The 15,529-nt window shown below is 44.7% G+C and overlaps 1 protein-coding gene across 1 annotated transcript; it reads right to left on the reverse strand.

Moving 5' to 3' along the window:
- Positions 1-8,730: 8,730 nt before the first annotated feature.
- On the reverse strand, positions 8,731-11,612 carry LOC104597114 (uncharacterized). Its single transcript, XM_010258522.3, has 3 exons — positions 10,572-11,612; positions 9,870-10,430; positions 8,731-9,149 (listed from the first exon to the last, which is right to left on the reverse strand). Exons 1-3 carry the CDS (start codon positions 11,409-11,411, stop codon positions 9,036-9,038), a joined length of 1,515 nt encoding a protein of 504 aa, XP_010256824.1. The 5' UTR covers positions 11,412-11,612; the 3' UTR covers positions 8,731-9,035.
- Between the last annotated feature and the right edge of the window lie 3,917 nt (positions 11,613-15,529).

A 15,529-nucleotide genomic window follows, 5' to 3' on the forward strand; every position in this document is an offset into this window, starting at 1 on the left:
GAGGCCAGCAGCGCCAGTACCAGGCCCACTCAACAATGAAGGCGCTGTCGAAGTTGCCGAACTGCCACCTGTGTCCTGCCCGAACTCAGAGGTAAGGAAGAGACGAGCTCGGACGAGGTAAAAGCTGCCCCGATTCTCTCAGTTCCTTCCCCCCTCGCATCAGAACTCCTAGCAGTCCCCATGCCCAAAGACTTCAAACTCCCACCATTGGACAAGTATGACGGGTCCTTTGACCCCAACGACCACGTCGATGCTTTCCAGTCCCAAGTGCACCTCGCTAGGGCTAGTGAATCATGCATGTGGGTGGCCTTCACCACCACCTTCAGGGGGGTAGCCCGCACCTGGTACAGGAACCTTGCCCCAGGGTCAATAAGAAGCTGGACCCAGTTCGTGTAGGTCTTCACAGCACACTTCGTTACCAGCAAGCGGTGCCCAGAACTGAGGAAACCATCTTCGGATTACTCCAGAGAGAAGGAGAATCCATCCGGGGCTACATCAAGTGGTTCAATTAAGCGTGCTTGCAGATACCACGATTAGACCCTGCAGTTCAGCTCGCAGCGGCCAAGAGAGGAGTGGCGCACAAGGAGTATGGCACATGGTAGCCAACTAGCCCGCGACCGTGGCCGAATTCCTCAAGCTCACGGACAAGTTCATGAGAATAGAGGAAGAGATCAACCAAAGGACCGAAGGCGGGGTCGAGAGAAGGAAAAGAGAAGGTGAACCCTCCAACCCAAGTGACAGAAACCCGGCCTAGGAGGCGAAGCCGAGCCAGCCGTCCCGAGCTCCATTAGCAGTTCGGACGGAGTATACGCCATTAAACACGAGGCGGGCCGAGATCTTGATGACGATCAAAGACGCCCCATACGTTAACTGGCCACCTCGCCTAAAGGGGAATCTAAACGAGAGAAATAAAAATCTGTACTGTAGTTTTCATAGAGATCACGGTCATAGTACCGAATAGTGTAATAATCTCTGGGACGAGATAGAGGGACTCATCCGTCGTGGATACTTGAGAAATTTTGTACAACATAATAATAATAATAACAATAAGGCAGGTCGGAAAGGGGAGCACGGAAAGGACGCCCCCGAATCCAGCAGCAGACCGGTCGAAGCATTACAACAACAGCCTCCGGAAGAGAGGCCAGTTCGGGGAACCATCCATGTGATAGTGGGAGGTTCGGTGGTAGCAGGGTGTACTTCAGCAGCAGCCCGGACGTCAGTTCGCGAGGCAGCCCGAGAAGAACAGAACCCTCCAAAGAGGCCGAAGACAGAAGAACCGATCTTCTTCACGGAAGACGATGCGCGAGGTGTCCACTACCCCCACGATGACGCGCTCGTCATAAAACTAATGATCAACGACTTCGAAGTTAGGCGCGTACTTGTGGATTCACGTAGTTCGGCAGACATCCTCTTCAAGTCGGCATTCGACCAGCTACAATTGCGGAGAAGCGAGCTGAACAACGATTTCCTGTGGAGAGGAAGTCAGGCCCCTCGGAAAGATAACAGTACCTGTGGAAGTCGGCACATGGCCTTGTGCGGTCAGACTCAACAACGATTTCCTGGTGGTCGCGACCCCCTCCCCATACAATGCCATAATAGGGCGGCCAATTACGCATGTTCTACGGGCAGTGGTCTCCACCTACTATCTGGCAATGAAGTTCCCTACAGACTTCGGTGTGGGGGTAACGCGGGGCGACCAGCTTGAGTCCCGCAAGTGTTATGTTGCCACCCTGAAGAGTAAAAGCAAGGCGGCCGACGACCTCGAGCTGGGGCGACCTACGGAGCAGTGCAAGGAACGAGCTTTGCCCACTGAGGAAACGGTCGCAATCCCGACCTCGGCTACGGATCCGGCCCGAACGCTATAGATCGGTGCTTTCATCAAGGAGCCTCTATGAACCGAACTGATGAGTTTCTTACTTCAAAATTTAGATATTTTTTGCATGGTCCACGGCCGATATGCCCGGTATTGACCCTGGACTTATAATTCACAAACTTAACACTGACCTTGTAGTTAGACCCATGAGACAGAAGAAACACAACTTAGCCCCAGAACGCTGGAGGGCGGTCGACGAGGAGGTCGAAAAGCTCCTCGCAGCTGGCTTCATAAGGGAAGTTCATTACCTGAGCTGGGTAGCCAACCCACTGCTGGAGAAAAAGGCAAACGGCAAGTGGCGCATGTGCGTCGACTACACCAACCTGAACCGAGCTTGCCCGAAAGATTGCTTCCTCCTCCCCAGAATTGACCGCCTAGTGGACGCGACCTCGGGACATGAGTTGCTAAGCTTCTTGGACGCCTACTCGGGCTACAACCAAATCAGGATGGACCAGTCCGATGAGGAAAAAACCAGCTTCATAACTGAGTTCGGCCTGTACTGCTACAAGGTCATGCCCTTCGGATTAAAAAATGCCGAGGCGACCTTCCAAAAACTTGTAAATAGGCTATTTCGGGCCTTAATTGGCACGAAAATAGAATGTTATGTAGACGACATGGTCGTCAAGATGTAGTTTTCACAGGAATTAATACAAGACTTAGATTCTGTCTTCCAAATCCTGCATCAATTTAGCATGAAACTGAACCCTAACAAATGTATTTTCGGTGTCACCTCGGGCAAGTTCCTAGTCTACATTGTCAACCGACACGGTATTGAGGCCAACCCGGACAAGATAAAGGCCATCCTAGATATGAGACCACCCTGGAAAGTAAAAGAAGTTCAGAGGCTAAAAGGCCGTATAGCCGCTCTGATGCGCTTCATGTCCAAATCAGCAGACTGCTGCCTGCCTTTCTTCAAAGCAAACAAAGGCAAAGGGTTCGAAAGGACCCGAGACTGCCAGCTCGCGTTCGACGAGCTAAAAAGCTACCTCGCTAGTGTGCCAATCTTAGCTCGGCCCGAAGAGGCCAAGGTCTTGGAACTGTACCTCTCGGCAAGCGACGAGGTGGTCAGTTCGGTACTAGTAAAAGAAGTAGATCGGGTTCAACGACCCATCTATTATGTTAGTAAAATTTTGCAGGGAGCAGAGACAAGGTACCTGCAGATAGAAAAGCTAGCATACGCACTGGAGATAGCAGCCCGGAAACTCCTCCCATACTTCCAGGCTCACACTGTCATCGTCTTGACTGACAAATCTCTGAGGCAAGTTTTACTCAAGCCCGAGGTTTCCGGTCGTCTGACGAAATGGGCCATCGAACTCAGCGAGTACGACCTCCAGTACAAGCCACGAACTGCTATTAAGGCCCAAGCCTTGGCAGATTTTATCACCGAATGCACGTTTAGCCTCGAAGCCCTTGGGTCGGTCGAGCCCGAGATACCCAGTTCTGGCGAACCCGGAGCTCGCAAGCCAATAGAGTCTGAACCCCGTGAAGTAGCAGCTAGTGTGGCATCTCTCCTTGGTAGGCCAAACGCGAACTGGGATGAGGAGCCCTGGATCCTTCACGTAGATGGCTCCTCGAACCAGTAGGGTAGCGGGGCCGGAATAGTGTTATGCGGCCCGGGTGGCATGAAATTGGAATACGCACTACGCTTTGAGTTCGTGGCATCCAATAAATGAGGCGGAGTACGAGGCCCTGATAGCCGAGCTGAACCTAGCGCACAAGATAGGAGCAAAGCACGTAGTTATCTGTAGTGATTCCCAGCTCGTGGTCAACCAGGTTACGGGCGAATACGAAGCACGCGAGCTCACTATGATTGCATACTTGGCAAAAGTAAAGGAGGCTCTGCTCAACTTCCAGTCACATTTCATCAGGCAAATCCCGAGGTCAGAGAACACTGAGGCCGATGCCCTGTCCCGGTTAGCCAGCACAAGTCACAACACCATGAGAATCGTGTACATAGAGGACTTACCTCGGCGTAGCATTCTTGGTGGGGTAAAGGAGGTCACTCCCGTCCTTGAAGCAGAGCTGAGCTGGAACGACCCACTCGCGGGCTTCTTGCTAGAAGGAACCATCACTAAGGACCGCAATGCAGCCAAGAGGGTACAGCGCCAGGCAGCCAAATATGTCATAATAGACGAACGGTTGTATCGACGGTCCTACACGCTCCCTTACCTGCGTTGCTTGCGACCTGCCGAAGCCGAGCTCGTACTCCGTGACACTCGTGAAGGCCTATGCGGCGGACACCTGGGCGGCAGAGCCCTCGCCCAAAAGGCATTTTGACAAGGATACTACTGGCCAATGATGAAGGCAGAGGCTGTCGAGCTCGTCAGAAAATGCGACAAGTGCCAGAAGCATGCCAATATCCACCATCAGCCTGCTGCCGACCTCAAGTACCTCACCAGTCCATGGCCCTTTGCACAATGGGGCATCGACCTCCTGGTGCCATTCCCGCCAGCAACAGATGGGATAACGTTTCTAGTAGTGGCAGTAGATTACTTCACAAAGTGGATAGAAGTTGAACCTTTGGCAACAGTCACAGCCCGAAACATACATAACTTCTTTTGGAGGAACAAAGTATGTCGCTTCGGGCTACCTCGGGTACTGATCTCTGACAATGGCAAACAGTTCTATGGGCTCCCCGAACTATGGAGAAAACCGCCATGGGAGAGACCCCCTTTAACCTCACCTATGGCACCGAAGCGGTAATCCCAGCGGAAATCGAAATACCTACACTACGACTAGAAGCATATGATGATCAGACAAACGGAGATGAGTTACGCACCAACCTCGACCTACTGGATGAGGTAAGAGACCTCGCACACATCCGAACAACGGCAAAAATTAGCTCGGTACTACAATGCCAGAGTAAAGAAGCGAAGCTTCCGCGTCGGCGAGCTAGTTCTCCGTAAGATCATGGTACCCGAACCCGACGTGGGTAAACTCGGACGAAATTGGGAAGGACCCTATAGAGTAAAGAAAGCGCTCGGGGGGGCATACGAGCTCGAAACCTTAGAGGGTAAGCAAGTACCCCGAGCATGGAACATCGTCAACTTAAGGCGATACTACCTATAGACCACCAAGCGAAGTGGATAAAATCGCCACCAAAGCCTAAGGGCTAGGATGCCGAGCTAACGAAGGAACCTCGGCATAGGCAAGCAAAGAAAAGTCAGCAAAAGGCGAAACGGAGACAACGAACTAATAGGGACATCGGCATCTCAGAGACAGTTAACACCAAAGCCGGCCACGCGAGTGCAGTAGCCCGGACAGGAAACAGACCGGGATGGTCAGTTCGGAAAATACGTTCAGTTCGGGAGAAAGAACAACCAACACTTAAAACAAAAGAAAAGTCATTCCTTTACAAAGTAAGAGTGTACATTTCAAAAAAAAAATTTAATAGGCTCAGAGCTACTTCTTCATTATCAGAAGGCACTTCAACAATACCCGAAGGTCCCGTCTCGCCCTCGGAATCTGGCTCACCGTCTGCAACATTGGCCATCTCTTGAGTTATGCGCGAAGTGGATATGGCACTAATATCAAGCTCGGGGTACATATTCTGGATCATCCACCGGCTTAGCTTGAAACCCCTTCGGTACGAGTCCACTATCAGATCGTCAAAGCTCGGCGAGGCGATGTACTCATCGACGACCTTCTTCTTAGCATCTTCAATACCTTGAGAGAAGATTTGCGTCCTCTCCCTAATGTCCTCCTAAAGATATTCAACCTGATGCTGCAAATCCAGCCTCAGGTCCGCCATGTCACTACGACTCCCATGGCCTCGGCATCTCTCTAAGACCTCGCCTGCCTGGCCTCTGCAGCACGAGCAACCGCCTCAGCAGTTCGGGAAGTCGCCTCTACATTATGAGCAGCCGCCTCAGCAGCTCGGGAAGTCATCTCGGCAGCACGAAGAGCCTCTTCGGTAGCTCGCGCCTGCCTCAAGCTCCTTTCCTCCTTGGCCGCCAAGGCATGGATAGAAGAGTTCACCTACCAAAAAGAAAGAACAAATGATTAAAAGAACGACAACAAGAAGGATAAAAGCAAAAGAGCTCGAGAAAAAGTCCGACTTACCACCATGGCATGAGTAACAGCACGACAGGCCACCTGGTGCAGGGGGAGATCAGTCCACACCATGACCTCCTTGGGAAAAATGGCCTCCTTACTCTTCTGAAGAGCATCGGTCGGTGACAGCACACTCTTGGATTCCCCCGAGGCCCCCGAGCCCGAGGGCCCAAAGCACCAGAGTAGGTGGGAGCCCCCGTGTAAGTAGTCTCAGCATATGGGCCCCCCTGCCACTTCTTGCATTGGAGGAGACATCTCGGGCTCCCTGGGCGGATCCTCTGACGGGTAGTCTGGTACCTCGGGCTCTGCATCCCGGGGCAGCTCGGTGCGAGTTCGCTTGGCAACTCGCTTCCTCCTCTTCATGCCTTGAAACAAGTGCCCACCATGAGTCCTTCCTGAGTCCATCACACCTGCAAAAAAGAGTTCGGCATCAGAAGAAAGCAATGAGCTTGTCCTCCGTCAGATACTGTTGGCACTTTAGTCCAAGCCGCGCCCATTGCCGGAGGCCCTTCACCGTCTCTTTGTCAAGCGTAACACCGGACTCAGGGGCGGCCATCCCCCACTCGGTCTGAAACGGCCACCCTAGCACACTTCGCACCCCGAAGTAGTCCCACTTCCACTCCCGGACCTTATTAGGAAGTTCATGTAAAAGCTTAAAACCCGGGCGAGGAGACAGGTAGTACGCCCGCCTACGCCCAGGGAGGAGACCTGCTTGCTTCTTAAGCATTAAGATGGAAGAGAAGATCTCCAAGTCTAAAGGAAAGCCCTATTCGCAAAATAGGGAGATTGTCCCCACCAAATTACGAATGGAGTTCTGGTGAAGCTGGCCGACTGTAACGCCGAAGTGATTGAAGACCTCGACAAGGAGGGGATGGAAAGGCAATCGCAGCCCCGCAGCGAGCTGCTCCCAGAAGGTGGATTCCAAGAAGGTACTCACTCGGAAAAAAGCTTGAACGAAACTACGGGAACTTGAACGAGCAAAAACCTTGAACGCGAGCTAAAACCTAGACGCGAGCTCAAGAGGCAGCGTAGAAGTGACAAAGCGACTAGGGTCCCCCACTATTTATACCCCCAGTGACCGAGAAGCAACAACGCAGATCAAAGCCGATCCGATGGCCCGCAGTCGCGCTGACCGCACGTCCCCTGAGACCGAGACGTGATTGACGCACGTCTTTCTGAAACTGACATGCGTCGGCGCACGCCTTTTTGAAACTGACAGAAGGCCAGCACACGTCTCCTCACATTAAAGGCGGCGGCGACATGTTTTCAAATTTGAAAAGACTACTGCTGTCACGTCTCCCAGCGGCGCACTTTTTGAATTTTTTAAATAAAGAGTGCGTTGCCACGTCTGTCAGCATTTGTAGGCAGGTCGGCGCGTTTCCCGCGCTATCAGTCAATCAAGATTCGAAGTACGGGACAAATCCACTGCCAGCTCGCGAACTCCCCGCGCTAGGGCAAGACCCTTAGCACGAGGAGTGGGGGGCAATTGATGAAGGAAGATTTGGCCCGACCTTGTAATCACTCAACACGTGGCAAAGGTGAACAGCTCGGCACAACAGCGCGCCCAAGGCGCAAGCACCGAAGGGAGGAACCAGCAGTCCGAACTCCCTACTAGGAGCCCAGACTCCCTACTAGGAGCCCGAACTCCCTACTAGGAGCCCGAACTCCCTACTAAGAGCCCGAATTCCCTACAAGGAGCCCAAACTCTCCCTTAGGCCCCGAGCCTCACACTAGGCAATGACCCGAACTGGCCCGCCTCATGGCAGTTCAGGACACTCCCCTATCCGAACTTAAGACTTTGCCTCGCTCACCACTCCAGCACTTCGCCTCCAGGACGCCGAGCTGAACAAACGTACGATACCTGACACTGAGAAGGTCCGTATCCAAGGGCGGGACACCTGACTGACTTGGGATCTGACGCTTGACAGCCGCACTTCAACGGCCACCTGCCACCGCCACCTGCCACCATCATCGCCAGTCGCAGAGACGGCTCCGATAAAGAGAGCAGTGGCGGTTTTGTCCAACAGAAGGGATGACACCCGAACTGGCAAGGGCCCAGAGGTAATCATACCCGACCTGGCAGAAGCTTAGAAGTGAGTGCACGAGGTGGTTATAAAAGGCTCCCTTCCCCCCAAGAACAAGGTATGTAAAGTTCGCGCCATCTGGTTTTATCTTGCCTTTGTGTGAATTCTAACTTGAGCTTCGGAGCATTCATTCCAGGTTCCACCTGGAGCTTCCTCATCTTCTCCGTTTCAGGCTCCCTGTAGCTCTTTTCAGAGGCAAGGTTGTTGACAGCTAGGACCAGCCGGATTGCGCACCATCAGTTATTGTCATACTTTTTACAAATTGTTTACAATATATATACTTTGTAAATGGTTATTACAAATTGTTTATAATATATAAATTCTGTCGTCATATATTTACAAATTTTTTATAATGGTTACTTTCATACTTATACTTTGTATATAAATTGTTTATAATATATAATCAAATTTCTTGAGGGTTTCAGCGCCCACGTCTAAATCGAAACCTAAACAAACGTTTCGCAAGAAATAATAGTGGGGTTATTTGAAACCCGAATAATTTCGATTCAAAAAACTTCAGTTATTATTTGTTTATTTATGCCCTTTTTACAGGGAAAACTAAAATTTAGTTTACTACCTAATTATAATTTGTTTTGATGTAAATGGGAAGGAAACAAGACTTTTGCTTTAATTTCCTCGCTAGTTGCATCAATGCAAATAACAAGGGTAGAAATCGAAGGTTTTTGCTGTGAAAGGAATGGAAATAACAGATGAGATATTTCAATCTTAAAATTAAATTGTATGGAGAAACAAATTGAAGGTATATCCATAGTAAACAGTGCAAATTCTTTTCAAAAGTACAAGACAGCCGGTTCAAGGCAACCACCTATATATAGGGAAAGAGGAATATGCTTGCTGGAAAACCAGAGCTGATTGTAGAATTTGCGAGATCCCAATATATCTATGACACGTACGTAGTTGTTCAGCCACACGTTCAACATGACCAGGGGGCTGGTTGTAGGATTAGCATTCCATGAAGTAAAAACATTTACGGCCAGGAGAGGAAAGGGAGAAGCGATGTGGATTTATGTCCAAGGCAGAGTGAAGGTCTCATTGGGTTTACAGCTTCTAATCTTGACTTGAACAATGCTGTCCGTTCCATTTGTGTGGATTATCTCGCAACATTGTCTACGTGGGGCCTGCTCTTCATCAAATCATTATTCATGCATGTTAGTTTCTAACTCTCTAATTAAAGCCTCAGTTTCAAAACAAAACAAACACAAAAATACGTAATATAAGGTCTTATATTCTAATTTCTATCTATCTATTTGTATTTATACTTGTTCCAAACTGAGCCTAATAGCTCGTTCAATGAAATACAAAAAGGGTGTGTTTTTAATTTTGGGTCATTTATTTAGACACCGCCTATTGTGAAGGCGCATTCATTAAAAAATCAGTTTGGATGGATTGGATTATACTAACAAGACATTAAATTGGATCAGTCCAAATTTAATAGGTTGAATTGGATGGTTTGGTTTAGATATTGAATTATACCGGTCCAAATGTAAAACATTCCAATGAATATGTATTCATTGGATTAAATTGGACCTGGTCCATTTGTAATAGACTCCGTGTTTCAGTCACATTAAATTGGATTGGACCAAATTCAGTCTAAAATGATATTTCACCTACTTGTATTATTAAAACATCCCCTATTACTTAAGTTAGGAAGGAATTGTGATTAGACCCCTTGGTGTGGAAAATGTGAAGGGCCAAATTCATGGTTGCCTCTCTAAGTAATTGGTCTGGTCTAGAGTGAAGGCATGCATATATCATCAAGTGCAAGTGATATGATAACTAGTAACTAGTACTGGCCGGAATGAAAAACCATGGACCCATGCATTTTCAAATATTCTCACCTTCTTCCATTCCCCACCATCAAACTTGGAAGCGGAGACGCTAACGTAGTATGCAGCCAACGCAGCACCGTAGATGGACTGATTACAGACCACCCCTGGCCCTGGATCTTCCACAAACCTCTTATAAGTGGTCAGCGTCTGGCGCTGCCCTATTTCATCATTATTAACCTGCTCCAGTAAGTAAATAAGCGGCCGTTCACATGGAGCTAGGCCACTCAAGGGCCTAGTGTTGAAAGTGAATGGCCCGTTACTCCAGCTCCTCCATGTCTGAAACGTTTGCAGTGCACTCTCCATCTCCTTGGCTGTCAACAAGTAAGGGTATATTTGGGCGGTGTAGCCCCAAGAAACCGACACAGACCAGTTGTGCTTGATGTCGTAGCAGAAACTCCTCTGCAGGGTTCGACCGGGGTCCGCCTTGTACGCCCCATATAGCCTTCTTACCGATTCCAGCTGGGTTTCGGTTGGGAAGAAGGGCTTCACGTAGTCGAGGTGGTGGAGCGACACCAACGGCGCCACCGGATGTGACGCTAATAGACCGTATGGATCTCCACGAATGTCCACCTGATATTTGAGTTGAAGAACGACGACGGGGGATATGATATCAGTAATTATCTCTTTAGTTACTCTTATAAATTGGTATCTCACAAGTCTAAAGGGCACTGTGAAAGGGAGACTGATACTACTGATTCCATGCATGCATACCTGATGGAAACCAGATTCCTTGGTGAGGGGGACCCCGATCTCGCTCAGGCATGCCTGTATCATCTGATCAGCGCCGTAGAGAGATGCGTACCGATCAATGCACCCGTCCAGAACCTTAACCACCTCGGCAGCGAGGGGGTAGCTGATGGCGAATCCACCACCTCCAAACGCCATATCATACGAATGCATGACATCTTGTTCTACGCTTTCCGAGTTTCCCCCGACGTAATACATCTGATTGTGATCGTACTTGGATAAGACGGAAACCAAATTCTCCACGAAAAACACCGTGTCATCGTCTCCCATCACGAACCACCTCACGTTCTCTAACCCCAATTGGAAGCTCTCCAGTACGATTCGCGCAAGGCGAAGTGCGGGCCGGGAACAGTACAATTTGGCGTACTTCAACGTCGACGAGTGATCTGATACACGATACGGCGGTGAGGTTTCAGGCCAGGGATCTTTGTTGTCGGGCTCGTCGTCCAGCCAAACGAACCCACGAGTAATGTTTGGCTTCCACCATAACTCGCTGTAATACCGGCGGTCCTTCCATGTCTTTAACGAGCCTCCGATTCCGAACAGGATGTGGGATACGCCCATCCTCTCGTTGTAGCCTTCGCTGGAAATGCGGCGGACAGTTTCACTCTGGTCACCGTAATTTCTAACTCTGCCTTCGCATCGAGAGCATCTCAGCCATCGGGCTTGGCTTGAGAAGCTCGAATAGAAGACGATAGATACTGAAGCCAGGAGCAAAATTGCTAATATTGCTTTTATCAATAGTGAGAATATACCACCTACTTTTTCCGCTGGAGATGCAAAAAATTTCCAGGATTTAAACATCTCTTCATAGAAGAATTAAAACAACTCAAACAGAGTATCTGAAGATAGAAAATTAAAAACCGAAACTCAGGAAAAATCTAAATGAATAGGCTTCCATTTTGCCCTCAACTAGCCAGAATTTCTATCTGAAGATAGAAAATCAAATCTACCCAATGAACTATGTTGGTTTTGATTTATAATTGGATTGAGATAAATTCTTGCTGTTCCGAACCAGTAATAATGCATAAAGATTGTCAACATATAAAAACATCACTTATTTTACTATCATTTTATTATTAATTGGTTCCAGTTTGTGTAGGTGTAATAATAGTGACGGAATTTTTTTAAGCAAGAAAAACTACAAGTATTTTTAAAGACTTTTGAATAAGTAGGCGGGCTTACCTAGGCGGTGTGCCCATTAATAAAACAAGCCCTAAACCCAAACTACACGCTGATTTTATTTACTCCCATTCCCAGTTGAACACGTTTGGGGTACGTTTGTGGTTTTCTGTCCACTCATCATGTCTTTCTCTCTCGGTCTCTCTCCTGACTTGACTTGTGAATGTTACAAGACGAATAAGTTGCCAAGTTGGAAATGCGCTCGTCTTCTACACGGTGATAGAATTTTCTGTAAAGAATTTTGCAGTTTCCTCCTCTTTCATCACCAGCTTCAGGAAATTGGTACTCAAGTTTCCACAGCGGGTCCTGCTCTAAGAAATTCTGGCCAGCTACACGCCCATGTGAATAGCCATATGGCAAGGACAAATGTCGACTGACTGACTCAACTACGGTATCAAATTCTATACACTGGAGCAACAATCTATATTTTGTGATGTGTTACATTTCGATATCAATCAATTATGTCAATGTCTGTTTAACTTTTAACAAGTGTGTATATATTGTGTAGGTAGCAGATGATAATTATAGGAATACTATATTTAAAAATTTTTATAAATTCTATTTTTTATTTTTTATTATTATTCAATTGCAGATTGTAGAATTCAAATCTAATTACATAAATATTTCTTTCAAATATGTGATAATCAAATCTAGTTGTGAAGTTTTAAGTATCATTGATATATCTACTTGCTTTGTTAGACTCTTCTTTCTGTAGTGTTTGATCTTTTTTGTATATATTTTTTCTTTTGTTTATTTATCAAAAAAATGTAAAATTTAAATAAAAGGAACGAAGCAAAAAATAGTTCTATTTACAATTTAAACCTTATAATTAAATAGGGACTAAATTAAAAAATGAGTATTTTAGTCACTGCTTTAGAAATCGAACCAGACCGAACGGTTGAACCATTTTGGCCTAAGAACCAATTAGGTCACTAGTTCCATTTTGTCCTTGAACCACCAATTTACAAAAAAAAAATGTTGAAATGGTCAAGGAATCATTGATCCAGATGATTTAACCATTAAAATGTTCAACCCAATTAATGGTCATCGGGTTGCTTTCAAACTAATTTCAATTTTTTTTTATTTAATTTAAAATAGAATTTAGAAAATAAAAAATGAAAAAAAAGCTTCATATCTCATAATCTTGTTCAATTAATCCCAATGGCTAAAATTAGTTAGGGTTTTTAGTTTTTTTTTTTATTTTGATTTTTCTCATTATTGTGATTCTTTTGAAGTTGTAGCAGCAAAAAAATTGCAACTATAATGAAGAAATCGAATAATCGATGCAAGAGATGAAAGATTAAACACCGATCTTATATTAAAATTTGAGATACACCAAGTCACTAATGAATCAAACAATTTGGGAATTGAGAGAGATTTAGAGAAATGAGAAAGATGTAAGAGGGCAAATGGTGCAGTGGTGGCGGTGATGATGAACATAGAGATAGCTACCAATGGCTTCTTTTTCTTCTTCTTCTTCTTCTTCTCAAGGCAAAATGGTTATGCAACAACAATCGGTAAACATAGTGACAACCACCTCCGACGACGCTTGTATTCTTCTTCTTCTTCTTCTTCTTCTTCTTCTCCTCTCTCTCTCTCTCTTTCTCTCTCTCTCTTTAACTTCTCAACTTTAACAACCACCTCTTTCTCAAAGTCTTATACTCTCCTCTCATAATAATGTATATATATGATGAAATTTAACATAATCCTAATCTAACGGTCAAAATAAAAAGTTACATTATATTTTACATCTTACTAGTTTGACCGCTCAAATTGGACAGTTGAACTCCTGACCCGGAAACCGAAAGCCAAAGCTGATCCATTTTTGTGTCAGTTTTTAAAACCTTGATTTTAGGCAAAAGAAAGTTCCACAATCTTATTCATATTTTTATTAGTAATGTAAATATAGAATTATAGATGTGTTCAATTTTATATATATATATATATATATATATATATATATTTTGCATTTTTGCGTGTAAAAATAATTCTGAAATGTCACACTTACATTTTGTTTAGTATGATAAATACATGATATTATATGTGTACCTGAATTTCTATATTTATTTATATTTTAAAAAGTTTATTACCTAACTATGACTTCATAGGTTGAATTGCTTAGCCACCACCTAGATAAAGAATGATTTTGTTTTTGAATAAGTTTTAAAATATATGAGTTTATATTGTTAAAAATATTGACATAGATATAATTAGTTTCATTTATTAGTGAAAAATAACTTAAAAATATAGGATTTAATAAGAGAAAATGAGATTTAATACCTTATGTATAAGACTTAATGAGAGGGGATTAAATGAGGTGGAAAGTAATAATTGAAGTTTCATTTTCAGCCTTTACAATTAGAGATGGACTAAATACACAAACATGCCCATTATAGTTGTCATTAAAACTAGCATTAAAACTATAATAAAATGACTTTTATACCATTTTTTTAAACAAAGAAATAATGGATAATTTTAGTCTAAAAAAAAGTTTCACACTGAATTCACACTTTTATAGATAGCATAGATTAAACATGTCATTGGAGGTGTTTTTAATAATTTGATTGGTCTCGCATGGTGTTGATGCCATGTCCACATCCTCTTTGAAAAACATAGGATACACGACTATTTAGGATAGGCCATGTCAGCCTGATCATAGAAAGGAGCTGATGTGTTCTATGGTGATTGCCTCAGTATTTGGACTTGAACTGTAGGATAATGGAATTTCATACCATAGACTCCATGTTGACATGGCTCTTTTTATTGGGCCCATGGATCAATCACCAGTGATAAGTGTATTATTATTATTATTATATTTTGAAACATGGAAAAGAAAAAAAGTAGAGTTAACTCGAAACTCAAAAGGCTTGAAAGGGAAACCCGATGACTTGCCAATAAAATACGTTCCAACACTCTCCCAACATGATTCGGCACCGCACATCTTATTATGAGAGTGGGGCCCACCATGTATAAGAAGTGTAGTGTCTTTTCGTGGGACCCACATTATTTTTCTGTTGAGGAAATTTTAAGTTTTACCCATTTATATATTATTTTTAATATTTATTCATTTACATATTAAATATTTTTTATTTTATTCTTGATAATGTATGAGATTTAACATGATATAATTTCAAGTGAGATCAACTTATAATTTTTTTCATTTTTTTAGTTGAATAGTGACACATCAGCATTTCTTCTTCTTATTTTTTGATTAGCAAATCTATGAACTACATTTCTAATGTCGTGTATTTTTGGCTAACGTTGGTCTTTCTATCTGTTTGAGATTCAAAATGGCTCTTTTAATTCTTTAGTCCAAATTGACATTTCACAAAATTCAAGAGTTGTCGGATTCAAAAGTCCTTTTTAAAATATAAAGTTCCTATCTCCAATTTACCCTTAAATTAATTTGATGAACGCCCAAAACATTTTTTTTTTTATGCGATGGCACTCAACCAATCTTCTTTAAATTATATTCATATTATCAATAAAAAGAATAAGAAGAGTCACATATTGTTAATACATGTGGACCATAGAGCGTTCGTATGTATAAATAGTTTGAAAGTTTTTGGTTCATGGGGATGGGACTACACAACGGGGATAACCCATTCTCTATACCCATACCCCAACCTTTTTTGGGATCCATAGTAGACCTGTTCTTGGGTCGTGTAGCCCAATGGATCAGCCCGATCTGTGAACAGGTCTTATCCACAGCAGAGGTAGCTCATCCCCAATACCCATAA

Source organism: Nelumbo nucifera, chromosome 2, assembly GCF_055504915.1.
Source record: "Nelumbo nucifera cultivar China Antique chromosome 2, China Antique-T2T, whole genome shotgun sequence".
Taxonomy (NCBI): Eukaryota; Viridiplantae; Streptophyta; class Magnoliopsida; order Proteales; family Nelumbonaceae; genus Nelumbo; species Nelumbo nucifera.